Genomic DNA, 22,280 nt, shown 5'->3' on the forward strand with positions numbered 1-22,280 from the left:
AGCGAGGTGAAGGGACAGTTGGACATGGGCTGAGCAGCACACAGGCTACTCCTGGTGGGGCTATCTTTCTGAACTTAACTACTTGTTATACTACTGGTTACCTGCTTGAATAAATCTTACTAAATTACTACTTTCTGCATGGACCTCCTCACTACAATATCCCTCTCACCGTGGGAGAAATCTCCCAGTAGGACAACTGCATTATTGTTATGCTTTCAAATACACCCCCAGCTGTTAGAGTTTATCTGAAAGAAACAGGTTAGTATTAGATTCCTTACCTTATAATATCCCCAGGTGTCAGACTGGATCCGGAAACTTTGGCGTAGCAGTAACCTTGCGCATCGGTTGGCGTCGTCTGCGGCTCCGCGTCCGACGCCGGGATGACGTCGCCAGAGTACTTAGACGCCGCCCTCGCGCGCTGACGTCAGTTCCTATTTTTTCCGCGCCAGCAAGCGCGATCCAGAAAAAGTGGTTACCTTAGTCAATTTTTGACTAAACTTTTTCGATCATTTTTTATCTTTCTTCGAAGTTGAACGACTCCGACGGTGCCGGTAGGGATGCCCGGGTTAAAGCCCTGCGTCGACTGCAACCAGCTGTCTTCATTGCCTGGGGCCCGACCACGATGACAAGTCATGCCCCGACTGCAGGGCCTTGACGTCGAAGCGCCTCGAGCTCCAGCAGTCGGCCCCGCGCCGTTTGAGGTCCCAGTCCGGAAGGAGGTCGAGGGACCGGTCGCGGGGCCGGAGTCATCACGGCTCGGAGGATTGTCACCACTCCTCGAGCTCCAAGTCCTCAGGTAAGAGGTGCAAGAAGGCGAAGAAGTGACATCGCTCTTCCGACTCCCCCCGACGCTCACGCGACGCGGCCGGGGTTTCGGGCGACACCGCCCACACGGCTCCGCCGAAGTCGCGGGCATCACGGCCTGCTCCATACCCGCCGGTCCCTGGACAGAACGCGACGCCGGAGAAGATCGGCGCCTTCCTCACTGCCATGAGGTCGCTCACTCCGTCGGGTTCCGCGGTGCCTTCGGGCCAAGCGGCCCCGACTGGGAGCCCAAACGGGCCGGGTGCTTCGGCCCCGGCGCCGTTGGGTGCTTCGGCCCCGGAGCCATCGGCGACTTCGGCCCCGGAGCCGTCGGCGACTTCGGTCCCGGCGCCGCAGGGCCCTGTTGGATCCAGTTCCGGATCCAGGTCGTCCCCGGTCGACCTTACTACCTCGCCAGCGCCGGCCCCTAGGGTGTCGCCTCCGGCGCCGTCCACGGACGACGTCGTCCCCAGTCCCCCCCTCGACCCGGTTCCGATGCCACATTCGACGCCGATGGAAGATTTTTTCTTCTATGAGCCGGCCCCATTATTTGACCCTGAGTATCAGGAGATGGGTGGCGAGGCGGATTGGGTGGGGTCTGAGGACCCTCTGGCACGTGAGTGCCAGTCTTATCAGGACTGGGCAGGTGAGCTAGGGGATGCCAGTGGTTTGGACACTTCGCCAGACACTGGTTTTGTCTCCCCTCCTACCATGGCTACGGAGGAGGGGGCTGCCTATAGTGTGGTGTTGATGCGGGCGGCCACGGCCTTATCCCTTGAACTCCCCGTCGCGGCCGTGAGGACTAACCTCCTCACTGAGGTCCTTAAACCGCAAGCAAGCTCTTCGGAGCCTCTGTTGCCATTAAATGAGGCCTTGTCTGAAGTTCTTCTGGGCACCTGGTCCAGGCCCGCTACAGGTCCCCCTGTAGATAGGAACGTGGCCAGACGCCACAGCCGACTCCGGGTGACCCTTGCTTCCTGTCCGCCCACCCCACTCCCAGACTGCATTCTCGATGGCTCCCCCCGATCGGGAATCCAAGAGGTACAAACAGAATGGCAAAAAGATGTTCTCCTCCCTGAGTTTGGGGTTGTGGTCCGTTAACACTGCGTGCCTCTTGGGCCGTTATACCCACTCTCTGTGGGACACGGTCGCGGACGTGATGCCACAATGTCCGGAGGAGGCCCGGACTAAACTCGCCCAAGCCCTTGCGGAGGGTCGAGATGCAGCACAGTACTCCATCCGATGTGGGCTGGATACAACGGACTTGCTGGGTAGAGCGATGGCAACGACAGTGGCGATTCATCGCCACGCCTGGCTGAGGTCCGCCAACTTTTCGGCGATGTCCAAAACACCCTTATGGACATGCCATTTGATGGCCGTCGCCTCTTTGGCGAGAAGGCAGACAGTGCGCTTGAGCGCTTTAAGGACTCCAGGGCTACGGCCAAGTCCTTGGGCCTGTCAGCCCGCGCCAGCAATATGCTGCCTTTCGCCCCTTTCGTGGCTAAGGAAGGGGCACCCCCACACGTCCTGCCAGCCACGGGCCGCAGACTAACATTCAGCACGGTGGCGGACGTGGTAACCGCCGTGGCGGTGCCCGGGGACAACGGCGAGGCCAGTTCACATCTACCCCTGCAGCATCCGCCTCAAAGCCCTCCTAGTCCGAGCTTTCAGGCCCACGTGACACCAGTGGGGGGCAGGGTTCGCCATCACCTCCTCCACTGGCGCAACATTACATCGGACAAGTGGGTGCTGCAAAACGTCCAAAGGGGCTACTCCCTCCCCTCTGAGGCGACCCCTCCAGCCATGCCACCGCAGTACCACGTGTCACAAAAAAGATGCCAGCGCTGCTGATCCTAATTCATAAAATTTTTATCTTACTCACACACGAAAAGAACACTATGTCAGAAGGATTTTATCTTTTGATTCAATCTGTTTAGATTTGCATTTTATTTTAAAGTTTCGTTTTTCATTTAGTTTTTTTTCATTTAAATATTTAGACAAAACATTTCAAAAAAGACATAACAAAAACCAAAACATTTACTGCTTCTTGTTGCTCCTCCCTTCCGAGCTCATTCATACACCCTATCACTAAAGATCTTTTTCAGACATACTTCACACGCATTCATCCTCCTAACACACTAGTAACAATTATTTATACAATTTATATACAATTTATGCAAAAAAAACATAGAATCACATTAGAAAACATAAAGCATTGTGTTGGAAATATCTTTGAGTTTTCTTATGGTTTCAATATGACAAAATCATATGGCAAGGTCTACGCGTTTCGAACTCGTCAGAATGTCGAGTTCTCATCAGGACCATAGACTGAAAGTGAAAGAAAAGGGAACCTCTGTTAGTGTTCAATGTTTGTTTAAAGAAGCTGATGTGGGCTCAACAGCCACTTCTCTGCTTCTTACCTCTCTAATAGTCAGCCAGTCTTTAATCCCAAGATCCACCAAAAAATGCAGCGAAGCGGGACAACCTAGATAACAAATAAGCATTCTTATTTATCAATCCCACTGCATGTATTCATGATCAAACAACCACTAAGGTGTACTCACTTACTTAGTGATAATGTGGCGCTTCTCTCTGTAAGAATTGACAAATAAGGTTGTTTTAGATTGAGCGGTCATTGTCGCCACACCGGTTAAAGGGAGCCCTGCTCGGGGACTGGGTCTCTTACCGGTTTTGTTTATCCTATGTCTTCATATGTTTTGGAGGCGGGCCGGGGAGTATTTTAGCACGAAGCTCTCGATGCGCCTGAAAAATGGGAAAGGTGCTTTAGTTGTTTGAATCAGGCGTTCCATTTGCCAACACGTTCAGGGGCGAATCGTGGCTCGGGGTGTATCCGGTGCTTACCTTCAGTTCGTATCGTGTTCAGGCTTCAACCCGCCACAGCGTGTCGGGGGATCACTTGAATCTTCTGCAAGAGGAAGTTGCGGCCCTCTTGGTCAAGGGGGCCATCGAGCGCGCTCCTGGGCCAGAAGTAGGGTGTGGTTGTTATTCCCACTACTTTCTGATTCCCAAGAAGGGCAAAGGGGGCCTACGCCCTATCTTGAACCTGCGGTATGTCAACGGCTTCCTCCGGAAGGAGAGGTTCAAGATGCTGACACTGGCTCAGGTCTTAGCTGCCCTGGACCTGGGTGACTCGATGGTAGCGTTGGACTTGCAGGATGCTTATTTCCACATCCCCTTCCTGCCGGCGCTACCTGCGGTTCACGGTAGGCCACGAGCACTTTCAGTTTACTGTGCTCCCCTTCGGCCTTACCAGCGCCCCACGGGTGTTCACGAAAGTGATGGCGGTGGTCGCAGCTCATCTGCGCAGGTTAGGGAATTCAGTCTTCCCCTACCTCGACGACTGGTTGTTGAAGGCGGGCCCGCCCCAGACAGTCGTCAGCCACCTCCAGACTACGGCCGACCTCCTGCACCTGCTGGGGTTCTCCATCAATGTGCCGAAGTCGCACCTGTGTCCCTCTCAGAAACTCCTCTTCATTGGAGCAGTTCTAGGCTCGGCGCAGTTTTGGGTTTATCCTCCCGAACAGCGGGTTCGGGATATTCAGGCTCTGATTCCGATCTATCAGCCTTTATCCCGAGTCTCGGTCAGGTTAACGCTGCGGCTTCTCCTGCATCTTTCTGGTGCATCATGCCAGGTGGCCGATGCGGGCTCTGCAGTGGGACCTGAACTTTCAGTGGGCCCAGCATTAGGGCAACTTGTCCGACCATGTCTTGATCTCGGAGGGCACTGCAAGACAGTTGCAGTGGTGGCTCACGTACCGCGCTTGGGTCAGCGGCAGATCCTTCTCCATACCCCAACCGGAGCACGTAGTTGTGACGGACGCGTTCCTCCAGGGCTGGGGAGGCCACATGGGAGAGGCGGAGATCAGAGGCCTCTGGTCTCCGGCGGAGTCCCAGCTCCATATCAACCTTCTGGAGCTGCAGGCGATCCGGCTTGCACTGAAGACATTCCTCCCCTCTGTCCGGGGGAGTGTAGTGCAGGTGTTCACAGACAACACCACCGCCATGTGGTACTGCAACAAACAGGGCGGGTGGGGTCGTGGATCCTATGCCAGGAGGCTCTGCACCTCTGGCAGTGTCTGGAACATCAGGGCGTGACTCTGGTGGTTCAACACCTGGCAGGTTCCCTGAACGCCAGGGCGGACGAACTCAGCCGTCGGTGCATGATGTATCACGAATGGCGTCTGAACTCGGACGTGGCGCAAGGCCTCTTTCAGCAGTGGAGAGAGCCTTAGTTAGATCTATTCGCCACAGAAGAGAACACGCATGTCATCAGTTCTGCGCGTTGGAATTTCCAAGGCGGCACTCGTTCGGAGACGCTTTTCGTCACGAGTGGAGTTGCGGTATGTTGTACGCCTTTCCGTCTTTACCACTTCTGCCCAGAGTGCTGAAGAAGATCAGGCGCGACCGGGCCCAAGTCATCCTTTTGGCTCCGGACTGGGCTCGGAGGTTTTGGTATCCTGAGCTACTCAGCATGTCTGTCAATCCCCCAATACGTCTGCCCCTTCAGGAGGACCTTCTGTCGCAGCAGCAGGGGACGGTCCTCCACCTGAACCTGTCCAGTCTCCACTTACATGCGTGGAGATTGAGCGGCGGCAGTTGAGGCCATTTGACTTGCCTCCTGAAGTCTGTAATGTCATTCTGGCAGCCAGGCGTCCCTCCACAAAATCGGTATACGCCTGCAGGTGGAAAAAATTTGTGGCATGGTGCACAGCAAAGGCTGCCGATCCCCTTTCTGCCCCTCTTTCAGAGGTTCTCTTCTTTCTTCTTTCTCTTGCCCAGCAGGGCTCTGCTCTGGGAACTCTGAAGGGCTACCTCATATGTTTCCTCCAGTTGCTTTCGTGATGCCTCAGTGGGACTTGAACCTTGTTCTAACTTTTCTGATGTGCGCTCCCTTTGTGCCACTTCATAACTATCCTCTTCGCCTCCTTACTCTGAAGACCGCTTTCCTGGTTTCCATTACCTCTGCCAGGAGAGTGAGTGAGCTCCAGGCCCTTTCTTCTAAGCCTCCTTTCCTTTCAGTCCATCCGGACAAAGTTGTGTTGCGGACGCGACCCTCTTTCCTGCCCAAGGTAGTCACAGCCTTCCACATCGGGCAGTCCATCACTTTGCCCACCTTCTTTCCGCCTCCGCATTCCTCGAAAGAGGAAGAGAGGCTCCACCGTCTGGACCCAAAACGTGCGCTCTCATTCTATTTGGATCGCACATGCCAGTTCCGGGTGGATGACCAACTCTTTGTTGGTTACGTTAGAAGGGACGGGCGGTGCACAAACGAACCATTTCTCGATGGGTCGTATTGTGCATCAAGACTTGTTACTCTTTGGCTCGTAAGGAGCCTCTTGTGGGGCTTCGTACCCATTCCACACGGGCCATGACAGCTACTACTGCCCTGGGCCGGGGAGTCCCCTTGCAAGACATCTGTCAGGCGGTTACGTGGGCCTCGCTGCACACGTTTGCAAGACACTACTGCCTGGACAGCCAAGTCCGGAGAGATGGCTTTTTCGACCGTTCCGTTCTCCAGGACTTTCTGGTGTGATCATTGGTTCGCAGACCCACCACCGGGGTTGGTATTGCTGGGGTATCTATTCTAAGGTAAGGAATCTAATACTAACCTGTTTCTTTCAGATGCGCAAGTTACATACCTTCGGTAACGATATATCTGTAAGAAACAGTAGTTAGTATTAGATTCCTTACCGCCCCACCCATCCTCCCCGTTCTGCGAACCGATATCTAGGGTTAAGGTCATCCACTTTCAGGGCCCTAGTTTCATGGCACCAGTGTTGGTTTTTATCATGGCTCTGCGTTTCTGGCGCGGAAAAGCTGTGTATAAGAACTGACGTCAGCGCACGAGGGCGGCGTCTAAGTACTCCGGCGACGTCATCCCGGCGCCAACGACGACGGACGCGAAGCTGCAGACAACGCCTACCGACGCGCAAGGGTACTGCTACGCAAAAGTTTCCGGATCCAGTCTGACGCCTGGGGATATTCTAAGGTAAGGAATCTAATACTAACTACTGTTTCTTACAGATATATTGTTACCGAAGGTAAGTAACTTGTGCGTTATTCAAAAACATAAAAGATTGGCGACCAATTAGCCATTTTGGCCACTCTCAGCTTTGTTTTGCTGAAATGCTTCCACCATGTCGACAAGGGCCCTTTGTCAAAAATTCACTGTAGAACATTCAGGGAATTCTAGCATGGATGGGCTGGCTCATAGATCTCTAAATCTGAGCTACCACTTTCCCGTGCTTTCTTCCCATCAGGGACTCCCATTTCTGGGTGCCCCCGTTTTCACCAACTTCGTATCTGTTTCAGGCAGTAGATGAAGAGAATGTATGGCTTCATAAGAAAAGGGGCCCCCACATCTGTTATGTCCTAGCTAGTCTGGGTAGTAGACCAGTTGTCTTTTCATACTTAAGGACCTGGCACACTGGACAGCCCTCATAGATCCACAGATCCTGTCTTGCCTCTCCTGGGGATTATTCTTAATTCTTGCCTACTATAGCCCCAATGAGTAGATGTAAATATTGCACCATCTTCTACAAAACCCTATGGGATTAGAATGGTATTTTATGCAGAGACCGACATTGACATTTTGTTTAAATACATAGCTGTTGGTGAATGGTTCTACATTATTTAATTTCTCAATACTGATTTAATTGAGGGCAGAAGAAAAAGCATCTTCAGTTCACATTGGCTGTATTGTTGAGGTGTTTGAAGGGAGCAGCAGCGACCCAGGATCAGATAAGTGGTCCATTTGTTGGACAGTGTGTAATCGCTGTTTAACTGAGGGTAGTTACAAGTTTGTCCTACGGTTTGTGAACTGCTGCATATGACTGTAATTGACCCATATTTGTCTGATATTTGGTGGCAAAAATTAACATCAGTGTGTGGTTTATCCATTAAATGTTCTTGACACAGAGGAGACTTTTGACTAGTAACTTGTATAACTGTGTGGCACTTTTTTGGGAGGACTAGGTATTGCTTGCCTCATTCCCCATCATCCACCGTAAAGTCACATTATAAATATATGTTGTAATTATTTTATTATTTACAAAATACCTGGTACCACACAGATAAAAGTGTGATAGATAATCACAGCGTGATCTACTTTTTCAGTATCTGTCAGCCGCTGATGATGCTCTGATAGAACAGCACAGGGTATGCCCCTCTATGTTTAGATGACACCTCTCAGTATTACTTTTTGATAGACTTGTACTGGGTAATCGGATCCCACGGTACTTGCAGCACCTAATAAAGGCTTTTTAACATGCTAGCACAGTTTGATTTCATCTCAAAGTACTTGCTAGATCCTGGTAAGACTCAAGACTGTTACAGAGGGATTTTCTCTTTTGGCACCTGCAGGCTTTTGACACAGCTTGTGTTAGACTAATATAGGCATGATCTAATTGCTCACTACCTGTAGAAGCCTGATGACACTCTTTGGTAGACTACAACAGGGTCATATAATCTGCCAATTCCTGCCAAAACTTGATTTGACTGTTTGTTTCGCTATCCATGACTCATACAGGTTGATTGAAACTCTCAGTACCCACAGTCTCCTTATAACCTTCACTGATAGTACTATTGATGTATCTACTCTTTCATGTCCTATGTGCTCCTTCAGCAGGCCAGACTGTTAAGAAGGCATTTGGAAAGAATATGAACTGTAACACCCTACTGTCAGTGCTTACATGTTATTCAACTAGGAGAATTATTTACAGAACAAATATATGTTATATGGTATATGGTATAATATGATATTTAAATTGTCTTCTTTATTTCACAGGACATGATAATATTCAGCTACACATTGCAGACACGGAAAAGATCAGCTGTAATGATCATGGGAACAATGGAAGAAAAGAAAGCGTGGTCAGTCCTACAGGTGAGTAAATGGCATGCAGCAGCAGCACAGAATCAGGAGAGGTACAGAGCATCCGTTTTTTCTGTATCTTTTTCAGGGCCTACAGTTGCAGCACAACACGTATTTTTACATAGATACCTCAACATTTAAATATCAAATGAAATAAATGTGCCCTCATATTGTAATGATGTACGGGAGCTGCAGTGTAAGAAATGTATTCCTTCTCTATATTTACTGACAATAAGAATACAGTACTGAGTATAATATTAATTTAAGATTTATTTTTGAAAATTACACATACGTTCCTATATTTGCCATATGAATACAATGATTAGAAATCTATACAATCAAGGAGGGTTAACCCTATCTGTTATGGCCCCTCTGCTAAAAAGATAGTGAGAGCCTGGCATATCTTGGATATGTTTGTAGGATCCTCACCCACAGGTACCACCTGTAGCATGCTTCATCATTGGATCCTCACCCATTGCACGTATTGTGAGAGGTTGAACTCTACACAGTTTGTTAGCCGAGCACTTGCTAAGAGGGAGGGATTTATTTTAAAATGTAAATTGCCTTCTGGATCATCTTGTATTTTCATTGAAGGTCCTCTGGCAAGATGAAAAACAAAATGATGTAACTGGGTATAATGGTACAACACATCCATGGGTAGACATGTTTCAGCCTTGCTATTTGCATAAAAGAGTCAGTAGACTTTCTTCAGGACCTACATAAATCTAATCCCAGCAATATATCACTAGGGAGTACCAGTTATCTAAATTCATTGGTAGTGTGACTGTATCATACATACAAGTATGAAGCATGCACACTGATTTTTATGTTAACATTTAAATTGCTTTCTGGATCATCTTTCATTTTAATTGGAGGTCCTTTGGCAAGATTGAAAACAAAATGATGTAACGGGGTATAATGGCCCAGAACGCCCATGGGTAGACATGTTTCAGCCTTTCTAAAGGCTTATAAGGGTCAGCAGGCTTTCTTTAGGACCTATAAATCCAATCCCTGCAGTATATCACTAGGGAGTACCAGTTATCTCAATTCATTGGTGGTGTGACTGTATCACACATACAATTATGAAGCATGCACAGTATTGCAGACCATTGCACACTTTTTCTTCTGTATTATCTAGAATTAGAGAGGAAGATATCATTTATATTATATATGATGTTATTCACCATTAATCTATGAAAAGGATGCCTCCATTTGATTGCAATACTTCTAAGACTGGTGTCACAAGAGGTTTCCCCACCCTAGAGAGTCTGAGATTTGTATCCCTAGGTTACTCGCTAGTAGACAATTCCAATCTATTTTCAAGATCCCAGTAATTAAAGTGTTCATGGAAGCATAAGATGACCTTTCCCACCAGGTAGAACATTAAAGTCTGTATAAAGTTTATACATCTGGTTACCTTCTTGTCTTTACTCGACTGCATACTGAAGTGCAATGACTGATGTCTGGTCCTTGCCAAAATGCTTCCCAGATAGGCCAAACTTCAGTCAGCGCTATTCCAAAGTAGCACTATCTATGGTGTATCCGTGCTACCTTGCCTCTATTGCTATTCATAGTCTTGCTGCCCAGTCAGCGATATGCAGCACTGTATAATTACAAGGGCAATAGGATATAATGCTATGTGTGCTCGCAGCTGTAGGGGCATTGCCAAGCAGCATGATGGGGTGGGGATTCTCCTCACCTGAAATGACGGTCAAGTCAAACTCCAGGAGTCATGGCTTAGGACAGCAGCAAATCCCAATCTGTGGAGCTAGTAATTGATAACGAATATCTGCGACACCCAGTAATACAACTGCAGGTCCACCATCTCTAAACATCCATCGTAGGTTAATTGGGTGCACATAGCAAAGGTGATGCGGGGTGGGTGGTTCGCCCACAAAAAGGCATGTATTGTTGCATGTGCTTTGTTTAACCAGTCCTGCAGGATCAACAGCGTAAATTCTGGAACACATATAGGACCCTCAGGAGGATCATCATTTTAATTACCCCTATTGTTTCCATATTATTGAATGGCAGATTAGTTCATCTAGTGAGGTCCCTTCATTTTCATCCGGAGAAGCATGATATTAAGGCTTCAGATGAGATTGTGAAGCAGGCAGATGTGAATTCCTAAGTATTTGAAGCTACGTCTGCGAATCAGAATGAGAAACTGCCAGTTCACCGTGTTCATGTCTTTTGTGAGAGGGACATGGATCGATTGAGACCAGTGCACTTAGAGGTCTGAGGTCTGCCCATAGAGATTTAGCATATAGAGGAGACTAGGCCTCGTCACAGCCGAGCGAGAGAGAAACATCAGGATGTCATCCTTGTATAAGGTGGTCTATCCTCTATGCCCTCTGCCCAGTGGGACCCCCACACCGGAGCATCACATCTCACCTATGTTGCCAAAGGCTTGGTTGCCAGTGCAAATAAGAACGGTGACAGGGGGCATCCCTGTCTGAAAGGAGCGGGACGGAACACTATTTCAAAAAACTTGTGCCAGAGTTGGGCATAAATACACATGGACTTACGCCATGAAGCGGGATGTTGCATCAGGAAGTCCCAGTCCTGGGAATCCAAGGCATTTTCAAAATCAATCAGCAAGAAAGTGTTGGGGCCCATGAGGTGGTGATGGCCCTCTAGCGTGTCGTGTAGCTGTCTGATGCAATCTCAGGTACTATGGTGGGGTATAGAACCATACTGGTCTGGATGAACCAGCGTGGAAATCCCTCAAATAAGCCAGTTGGCCAAGTCTTTGGCATAGAACAAGTTCAGAGTGTATGAGGAAGATGGGTCGGTAGGAAGACACAGTTCAGGGGGACACCCCTGCTTATGTAATACCACATTAGTGGCCAAGTCCAGTTGTTGCGGGATGTGCCTTTTTTCTATGGATTCTGAATAAATGTACAACAGGGGGAGCAAGAGGGGTTTATGAAATCTCCTGTTGTATTCAGAGGGAAAACTGCCAGGCCCCATGGTTTTTCATCTCTGCCAGGGCGTCTTTCAACTTCCAGGTGGTAGGGGCAGGTCCACAATAAGAGATGACACAGTTTCCTTCAGTGGCATCTTCCTCTTGGTATAGATTGCTTGGTAGTAGGTTGTGAATGCCACTGCAATTGTGGGGTTTCGGTGACCCCCAGACCCTACAAGTCAGTGATTTGTGAAATCACCTGAGAGGCAAAGTCAGGGTGGGCAGCCAGTATGATAGTTTTCCTGACATCCGCCGATGCATACACCCTTCTAGTGGAGGCACTCAAACATTGCCTGGCCTTAGCGAGACACAGTTGTCTCCAGGTTGCCCTGTGTAGCGCCAATTGGTGCTATACCTGCCCGTCTGCTCTATCGTTTACCTTCTACTCGAGGGCCATAGTGTGTGCCCAAAGTGAAGTCATCTGCTGGCATTTCTTAAGTTTTTGGGTCTTTCATATATGTTGTAGCAGTCCCACACGTACACGCCTTACCGGGCCTATAATGTGCCAGGTGATCCCACAGAGCCCATGCGGGTATCAATGTATGTTTGCTGCTCTTGCTGCAGGAAGCTCTGAAATTCTCTATCAACCAGGCACTATACATTGAGCTGCCAGACAAGTCGGCATGCCCAAGGCTAATTGTGTTAGACAAGTGGTCCAGAATCTCCTTGAAGGATATGGGCTTCTGTTGTATTCAAGAGATCTGCTGCGTAGAGGAAGAAAAGATCGATGGAATGTCTGTTTTTGTGAGTGGTGGCGATATGGGTAAATTCCCAGGGGGGAGGGATGTTGGGGTCATGGCAGTAACTCTCCCCCACACAATTGTACATCCCTGAGGAAGCCTCCCAACTAATGTTTTACCAATCTGCAGTGTGGGTTTGACTAAATGCAGAGTTGTGTGCAGAGGGCGCCATGTGGCGAAGCTGTGATCAAGGGCGACTTTCAGTGTGGGTTTGAGACTGATTCTTGGAAACTAGCAAATGACTTTAAGCAGTTTGATTTTTATTATTGTTATTTTCTTTTACAATTTCAGGCGTTACGAGAGAAATTGCAGTGGTGCCGCATTTACATTGCTGTTTAAATATTTCCACTTGAATGTTTTAACGCACAATGAACGTTATGTCTGCCAGTACAATGGTAATTTTTAGTAGCAGTTTAAGATATGCACTGTGCATATTATACAATATTCAGCATGCGCTTTACCAATATTGCGAGCTTGTGCTTTGGTGAGTGTTTAAGTATGTTACAGGCAGTTTATTCTTTTTGCCATGCATTGTGTGAACTTACCTGACAGTATGTCTTTCCCGTTTATTATTTATTCAAGAGGGAGGGAGTATAAAACATGTGTGCATAAAGGCGCCAAGTAGATTGACAAAGCCTTCTGCGCAGGCGAAACGCGTCTCTTCTTTTACCTCATGGGTTGAGGGTGTGCTAAATAATTAAATTGATGCCTTATCCATGCAGCCTCGTGTCCGTGCCTTCTACTATGGAGTTTTCTGTGGGAGTTGGATGGAGTGTTCATATATATATATATATATATATATATATATATATATATATATATATATACACTAAGTAGGTTATAGAGCCGCCCCTCCAATATCATGTAGCACCCTACTGTGTTAGATTTGATCTAGTGTACCACCATGGGGTAGGTTTTGTTTAGGAAAGTCACCATGCCATGTGACCCCCTACTTTAGCCCGTGTGTTGTGTTATGTTATGTTATGTTATGTTATGTTATTAAATCATTTATTGAGCGCACTAACACTGATTAGTTTCTTGGCGCTAAAATTGACAGTAACACAATCGGAGGTAAGGAGAGCAGTAGATTCAAAAAGCTTGTCTAAAGAGCCAGGTCTTCAGTGCTTTCCGGAAAGGTATAAGATCTTGGCAGAACCGGATTTCCACAGGAAAGGTGTTCCATAAGCAAGGGGCAAGTGTTGCGAACCTACGTCCACCAGAACGTTTAAGTTTGAAGGGGGGGGTCTGGAGAAGGCCCAAGTAGAGTGAGCAGAGGTTGCGAGAGGGAACGTATCTGGTGATTAATTGATTAATGAATTTAGGGCTTTTGCCATGCAGCGACTTAAAAATCATACAGCCTGCCTTGAAGGTACAGCGTTGTATGACCGGAAGCCAGTGCAGTCTGATGAGAAGAGGAGTCGCTGCCTGCCACCTAGGTTGCTTCAGGATCATCCTAGCAGCATAGTTCTGCACCATCTGGAGACGCTTGAGTAGATAGTTAGGGAGACCCAGGTAGATGGCATTCGCATAGTCCAGATGGGACAGAACAGTGGCGATCACAACTTGGGTAATGGCTTCTGGCGTTAGTAGTCGCCGGACCTTCCTGATTTTTTTTAGTTGGTAGAAGCATTTGGAGACCACCTGGCCCACTTGTGCTTTTAATGAGAGGTCGCTGTCCACAATGACTCCAAGCGTTTTAGCCGATGGTGATGGTTGCGGAGCTTGACCCAGATCTGGAGGCCAGTAATGAGGACCCCAATACTTAGCACTATCCCCAGTCAGTACCAGTTCGGTTTTACCTGGGTTTAGTTTCAGCTGATTTTGATCCATCCAGGATTTGATAAACCTCATGGTTGACTGGAAGTGACTAATGGATTCTTCGGAGTTATCAATGGTGAAGAGTATCTGCAGGTCATCTGCATAGTTAAATACTCTCACCTTTCTGTCCCTCAGGGTCTGTATAAGGGGGAGTATATAAATATTAAAAAGATGAGGTGACAGGGAAGAGCCCTGTGGCACTCCGCATGGGATAGGCTGTTTGACACCGGTTAGGTCCCCCAGGCGCACCGCTTGAGAGCGATCCTCTAAAAAGGACCTTAACCAGCAGGCCGCTGCGCCCTGTATGCCGGCCTGTCCGACACGGTCGACCAAGATGTTGTGGTCGACCGTGTCGAACGCGGCCGACAGGTCCAGGAGCACCAGGGCCTGGGGAGAGCGTCTATCTGCGCAATCTCGAAGTGTGTCCAGAACTGCAGTGACCACTGCCTCCGTTGAGTGTGCAGGCCGGAATCCAGCCTGATGGGGGTCAAAGCAGGAGGACTCCTCCAAAAAATTAGAGAGAATTTTCGCCACGTGTGCCTCTAGAATTTTAGCCAGGTAAGGCAGTAAGGAGATGGGCCTGTAATTTGCCTTACATACAGGGTCAGCCCCAGGTTTTTTTAATAGAGGTATGACCGTGGCTTCTTTAAAAGCAGACGGGACAATGCCCGATAAGAGGGAGTCATTTAGGAGGGCAAGGACAGGGGTTGGGTAGATGGAAAAGCATTCTTTCAAGATGCGAGGGGGGCAAATATCCAGTGGGGAGCCGGATTTGACTCTCATCATTAGTTCCAGAAGCTGGCCATAAGTTATGGGTTGAAAGTTGGTAAGGGTGGCAGAACCGGTCTTGATTGCCATGCCAGTCGTGATTGGAGTCTTTGATTGGGGAATGCTAGTTTTTATGTCTGGGATTTTGTCACTAAAGTAAGTATTAAGTGAGTCACACAGATACTGAGTAGGGATTACTTTAGGACGGACATTCTCCAAGTTAGTTAGTTCATTAAAGACAGAAAAGATATCTTTAGATTTGTTTGATGAGTCTAGGATACGAGAAGAGAAATACTCTGCCTTTGCTGCAGAGATGGCATTCATATATTCCTTCCTCGCCCTAGTATATTTAATTTTTTCCTCAGTGTTATAGTCATGACGCCAGAGGCGTTCAAGATGCCGGAGGGCCAGTTTCCTAATTTTCAAGTCGGCAGAAAACCATCTGTTGGCATCCGTACGTCTTGCTAGTCTAATTTTTTTGTAAGGGGCATGAAGATTGCTAGCCGCTTGTAGCCAGTCGGTTAGAGTGGAAACTGACAAGTTTATGTCATTGTCCAGGAAGGGGACATCATTGGCTAGTGACTGTAAAAAAAGCGGTCTTATCCATTGCGTTCCAATTTCTGGCTATCCTGCCGGAGATTGGCACAGTGGATCTGATGTGAGTAACACAAATCTTAAATTTAAGAATAAGATGGTCTGACCATAAGCAAGGCAGGGTTAGCAGGGAGGTCACGCATGTGGAATTAGACCACACCTGTCCTTTATCGTGGGTGGGGGAAAGCACCAGTTGCTTGAAGTTAAGGTTAGACAGAAGGTCAGTCAGTTCTGCCGAATGAGAGCCCTCTGATGGATCTTTGTACCAATAGTTGAAATCACCTACTAACATGACCCTGGCATGATCCAAGGTCAGGTTAGCAACTTGCTCACTAAAAGCCATGGGAAACAGTGGCATTGAAGTGGGCGGTCTATACAAGAGAATGCATGCTATAGTCATGTGGGGAGTAGTAATTTTTAATACAAGGTTATCTGTGTTGGCTAACGTCAGACTGGTAAGAGTGGTGACATCCAGACTGGAGTGGATAATCGCCGCGACTCCACCTCCTCCTTTCCCGACAGCGCGGTCTGCCTGAATAATATAGTAGTCAGGTGGCAGAGCCGCTATTATATCGGGTGCTGAGGTAGGGGTTAGCCAAGTTTCTGCCAGTAGGAGGATGTCTGGTTTCTCCGTGTCTAATAGCAGGAAGATGTCCATCTGATGCTTAACAAGGGAGCGAGTGTTGAGGTAAAGGATAGCAAGCGACTTGGGGGGTAGATTGGGCGGTGCCGGACATGCTGCACGAGTGGAAAGGTGACAGCCTCGGCTCAGGATACCATGCTTGGTATACACCCGTTACGACGCAACTTTTACTCCGCACTACCATTACAACGCGGGCATTACAACGCATGACATTACAACGCATTGCGCTGGGGGGCGCTCTAGGATAAGAGGTAAGTTTAATTTACTATCCAACACCTTCCCTAGGGTCCACGGGGACTGGAGTTAGAATAGTAAATTATACTTACCACTATCCAGCACCCCAAAGCGCTATGCGTTGTAACGGTATTCGTTGTAAATACCGCGTTGTAATGGTATGCGGAGTAAAAGTATGCGTTGTAACGTCATACATCCACCATGCTTACAGAGCTGGTGGAGTGTATCCTTTGATAGGAGTAGATGATCGTTATTTTTATTACACTCCAAAAGATCGGCCCTGGAGTAATGGGTGATTTGGGTATTGTGAGGTGCCCCTAGTCCCGGTCGGTCGCGGACGGCCGCAGACGGGCTTTCCTTAGGCGCGCCTTTGGCGCGCAATCGTCGCGCCCGCTGCGCTTCCGAGGGAGACACATGATTTATGGGAGTGTGGGCAAGAGGGCAGGGGGCGTGGCCTCCGAAGGGGGCATGGCCTACGGGCAGAGCGAGGCGCGAGTCAAGCGTTCCACGCCAGATGACAACCGCGCTTTTCCGCTTTCCACAAGCGTGAGGATGTCAGGGGGTGAGTGGTCAGTTAAAACACACAAGTAATCACAACAATTTTAAAAGAAACTACCTCCCGGCTTTCCGCCTCAGGAATGATACTGCAAATGGCGGCGCTAGTAGTTCAGCGTCCCTATGTAGTATTGGGCGGGGGGCGTGGCCTCCGAAGGGGGCGTGGCCTACGGGCAGAGCGAGGCGCGAGTGAAGCGTTCCACGCCAGATGACAACAGCGCTTTTCCGCTTTGCACAAGCGTGAGGATGTCAGGGGGTGAGTGGTCAGTTAAAACACACAAGTAATCACAACAATTTTAAAAGAAACTACCTCCCGGCTTTCCGCCTCAGGAGTGATACTGCAAATGGCGGCGCTAGTAGTTCAGCGTCCCTATGTAGTATTGGGCGGGGGCGTGGCCTACGGGCAGAGCGAGGTGCGAGTGAAGCGTTCCACGCCAGATGACAACCGCGCTTTTCCGCTTTCCACAAGCGTGAGGATGTCAGGGGGTGAGTGGTCAGTTAAAACACACAAGTAATCACAACAATTTTAAAAGAAACTACCTCCCGGCTTTCCGCCTCAGGAGTGATACTGCAAATGGCGGCGCTAGTAGTTCAGCGTCCCTATGTAGTATTGGGTGGGGGCGTGGCCTCCGAAGGGGGCGTGGCCTACGGGCAGAGCGTGGCGCGAGTGAAGCGTTCCACGCCAGATGACAACAGCGCTTTTCCGCTTTTCACAAGCGTGAGGATGCCAGGGGGTGAGTGGTCAGTTAAAACACACAAGTAATCACAACAATTTTAAAAGAAACTACCTCCTGGCTTTCCGCCTCAGGAGTGATACTGCAAATGGCGGCGCTAGTAGTTCAGCGTCCCTATGTAGTATTGGGCGGGGGCGTGGCCTCCGAAGGGGGCGTGGCCTACGGGCAGAGCGAGGCGCGAGTGAAGCGTTCCACGCCAGATGACAACAGCGCTTTTCCGCTTTCCACAAGCGTGAGGATGTCAGGGGGTGAGTGGTCAGTTAAAACACACAAGTAATCACAACAATTTTAAAAGAAACTACTTCCCGGCTTTCCGCCTCAGGAGTGATACTGATACTCCCTATCTTACCCAAATCTTGCCGAAAGGGGGTATTTAATACCCAGTAGCTGAGTCTTCTGCAAAATCAAGACCTCAAGAGCCTGATGTTGTGCAAAGTCAAGAACATCCCCTGTTTAATCCATTCAAGTAGAAGTTGACCTTTCATGTGATGATCTTAAAGAGTACCATGATTGGGGGCATAGCGAGCAGCAGTAGCTTTGTTCGCATGGACAGCAGGAGAGCGGCAGGCACACTGGTATGATTGCCACCTTTCCCCATTTAAGTGTGTGTTGCGCGGTATAGGTACTGAAAGAGATCTTGCACAAGTCAAAAAGCTTTGATAATCGGACCTAATTCAAACAATCCCTACAACTCCACACTCCCCACACTAGAACCATCTGTCACCCAGGAACAAAAACCAACACAATTAGGTTTAGAACAGGTGAAGCTATGAATAGGTCCCAGCCCACAATAATGGAATCATCTTTAGGAAGTCAAAGCTGTTGCTACACGGACAGAAAGGATCATTGTACAACTGAATGGACACTGGACGGCACCCGCCTCCTCCTGAAAACAATCCAGGGACCATTCCCCAGCAGATAAAGCTTGAGCGTCCATCTCCGCTGTGGGGTCCACGCCGTCCCCAGGTACTACTTGGGTCCTCAGTTACTCCACTTTCACAGGATTTGCCTCCAAGTCTGAAGAGGTTATGTCCCTCGCAATACTCCAGGTCTCCTCTGGGAGCCTCGCTGTCTTCGGTGCCACTGGGGGGTGGCCCAGTCTTATACCCCATTGCCGAACTCTAGGGTTTATTTGCCTATGGGTGCCCCAGGGCAATGGAGGCCTCTCTTCCATTGACTTTTCCCATGCCCCCTTGGGGTCTCAAAGAAAAAGGTTTTATAAGCGCGAATGACGTTGTGTCTAGCGGGACTGTTCCCATTGAGTGCAGGGTCAAGACTGATTTGCATATGGCTGGGTTCAAACTGGAATGGCATGGGGAGCAAAAAACTATGGATTTTGGCCCAGTTCGCTATACTGGGGTGAATGTATGACATTGTTCTGCAGTTTGTCAATCAATTGTTCTTTTTGCATTTGTTACCCCAAGTGGGATGGGTATGCCTAGACGTGGGTCCGTGCTCTCCATGCCACTGGAGTCAAGCTATCCTGGTTAATGAGGGGTGAAAGCCCAAAATCGGTCCTAGAATGCTTGTTTCCAGCCCAGGGAGGACCTGGCCTGGCAGTTTGGGCTGAACTGTTCCCATTGGGCGCAGGGTCAAGACTGATTTGCATATGGCTGGGTTCAAACTGGAATGGCGTGGGGAGCAAAAAACAATGGATTTAGGCCCAGATCTATGTACTGGGGTGAATGTATGATATTGTTCTGCATTCTGTCCATCAATGGTTCTTTTTGCAGCAGGGAACATGAGAATGTACTGAAGTTGCATAGTTCTCAGTTTTTACTTAACTGCCTCAAACCATTTGTGCTGCTGCTGGACTTGCCACATACGTTCGAGAATATCATGTATTTAGAGGTTTGAAACGAGAGTGTGTCTCTGCCTTGAGCCGCACTGAGGATGGCATCCCTATCTCGGAAGTTCAACACATGAGGAATCATGGGTCGAGGTTGCACCCCGGGCTCCAGCTTTCTCTCAAGGACCTATGAACCTGTTTAATGTTAAAGCATGAGGAGAGTGAGCATAGAGTTATCCATGATGTAATTCAGAGATCTAGGAACTTCTCTTGGGTATGCCTTCTGACCCCTCAGGGAACCCTGTGAAACGCACACTGCTCTTGTGGGCGCAATTCTCAGTGCACTCAGCCTGCACATCCAGGTCATGCAACATACATGGTGGTCAACTTTGTCACATCATTCTTGAGCTCATGGACAGTATTCTTACGTTCCAAGGTGTGTCCCTCCGCACCGAAGACCCCACTTGTCACATTAACGGGGTCCTGCAGCAGCAAGGCAACACCGACGTGTACTTCTCCAATCTTTATCTCCAGTGCCGCTTGTGAATCCCAGATGGCCTGCAGGATCACTCAGTCATCTGTGGAGTCCGTAGGATGACTATAAGCGCGCCCTGTTCGGAACTCTTCAAGGCATCCATTGACAGGGCTGTGAACTTGGCGTGCTCCCAGAGTGCATGACCCACTGGGAAGCAGCTGAAGCTCGGAGGCCACGGTATACACACCCTGTGCCCAAGCCTCGACCCGCTTATCTGGCCCTAGGTGGACACAGGCCAAGCAACATGAGTAGTAAGGAGAAGTTGGTCCCACCGGTGGGGGGGAGACCAACTTGGTCCAATGGGCCACAAGCACTGGCAGGGGGAGTAAAGCAAAAAGAGAGAGTCCAACTGATGAAACAATCTTAGACTAAGATGCAGAGTGTGGTTCTCCTCTGTCTCAGGAAAGGGTACAAGACCGCCTCAGTCCCAAAACCTCAGGCATTCCCCCACAATGGTTCCAGCCCCAGGCAGCCGGCTATCCAGTCTGTGCCTCCCACGTGGTCGGACCCAGTCTACAATTCTCACCCTCTTCCTGATGCATGCACCTGACCCATGTATCCCATACCAGCCACCTCACCAACAGTTAGTCCTCCTACACATCTTGCTCTCATTCACAAACTTGTTATGGTTTCCTTTGGCTGCTTTCAGATTCAGTCTGCACACTTACCCACGACTCCTGCAGTCCTCCATTCACACCACTCCAACTACTGACTGGAGAAATTAGTCGTGTTGCAGAATCCTGAATCAGTGGCATTCTGTGTGTTGTAAATAGAGCTTTGATTTCAGTTGCTTCTTTTCAGAGGTTTGGGACCAAGCAGATCTGCCTCCTGCGTTGGTTTGAGTGATACCCAGTTCCAGACCCTCTGAGTGGCATACTGGATTGGGCTCTATGCATGTGGGCTACATCCTAGCCGCTAAGGAGTTACTAGGACTTCTGTTTGGTGAGCCTTGGTATATAAAATGGCCTCTTTATTTACTATTTTCTCCCTTACATTATTTTCTCAATCATTTTGCTTATGGTCTTGGATCCTGACAATCAAACCTAGCTAATTTGCTGCCTGCCACACGTTCTCAAATTCATAGCTCAATGTCTCAGTTATATGTACACAATTTATAACAGTGTTTTTTGTTACCGGTTGTATAATCCAGAACTCTCTTGGCCTTCTTCAACTACATTTTCTGTCTACCTGCTTAACAATCAACATTAATGTATTTCGGGAAATACGGTCTCAGAAATTTCAGTTATCTTTCTAGAGAAATCTCATCGGAACATCCTTTGTATTTGTCACAGTCTTTCCCGTCACCATCTTATGACAGGGGTAGGAACTAACAAAATAAAATGATTTGTTGTTCTTACAGATAATTAGTTGTTACATTATTAGTTGGGCAATTAATATTATTGCTTTGTTTCAACTTGCACATGCAGTCCTGCCAAGTATCAATCAACAGGCGTTAGACTAACGCATTTCAGTGTGGTGCTCCGCATCTCCGCACTGAAATACATTGTCATGCATAATGCATAGTCTCAGCCCTGTCATAGAAGCACTGCAAACTGAGTGTGTATGCCAGCAGTGAGCGCACGGCCATGCCCTGCACAGATCCCGCACGCTTAGGGTGCCCCCAGTCAGTGTGCTGATACAATGTATAGTCAACATTCCAATTCTGTGACGCTGAGCAGCTCCGAGTTCAGGCAGCCTGACGTCATAGCCCTGCCACCGGGGAGAGCCCAACTACTACAGAAACAGCTTGGGCCAGCCTACTCCCGTCAGGTTGTGAGACAACCTTATGGTGCCGCAGAGCAGCGCAGCGTCCCAACCACCTATGCTAAATTTATACTATGGCCGCGCTGCTCCCTTGCCATCAAAATATATTTTCTGAGCAGGGCCGGACTGGCCATAGCGGGCACCGGGCAATCCCCCGGTGCGCCGCACGAGTGGGGTACGCTTTTGGGCCCCTGGGGGCCATTTTTGTTACAGGGCCACTTTTGTTACAGGGCCGTTTTTGCAGCACCCTTGGCAGCTATGCATATGTTAGGTGGGATGCAACACTGCCTCATGTGATAACGTTGTGAATATGCTCTTAATAGCAAAGGGGTAGGCCAAACATTTATTAACTTGAGCCCGTATGTAGAAGGGGTCAAGGACGTGTTCTCCATCTAAATGTCAGCTTCTCAAAGAAAAAAATCCTCCTTTCATCATCAGAG

General features: G+C 48.8%; 1 protein-coding gene across 5 annotated transcripts in view; it reads left to right on the forward strand.

The window, feature by feature from the left end:
- The window catches only part of LOC144823540 (uncharacterized), a 606,829-nt gene that overhangs the window by 435,068 nt on the left and 149,481 nt on the right, over positions 1–22,280 (forward strand). For 3 of the 5 annotated variants that reach the window (XM_078682147.1, XM_078682144.1, XM_078682143.1), the window contains one exon: positions 8,609–8,710. In XM_078682147.1, the coding sequence (XP_078538273.1) occupies positions 8,609–8,710 (102 nt within the window). The remainder of the gene's footprint in view (positions 1–8,608; positions 8,711–22,280) is intronic. The other 2 variants (XM_078682146.1, XM_078682145.1) reach the window with 1 other exon arrangement.

Source organism: Lissotriton helveticus, chromosome 3_1 (genome assembly GCF_964261635.1).
Source record: "Lissotriton helveticus chromosome 3_1, aLisHel1.1, whole genome shotgun sequence".
NCBI classification, from domain to species: Eukaryota; Metazoa; Chordata; class Amphibia; order Caudata; family Salamandridae; genus Lissotriton; species Lissotriton helveticus.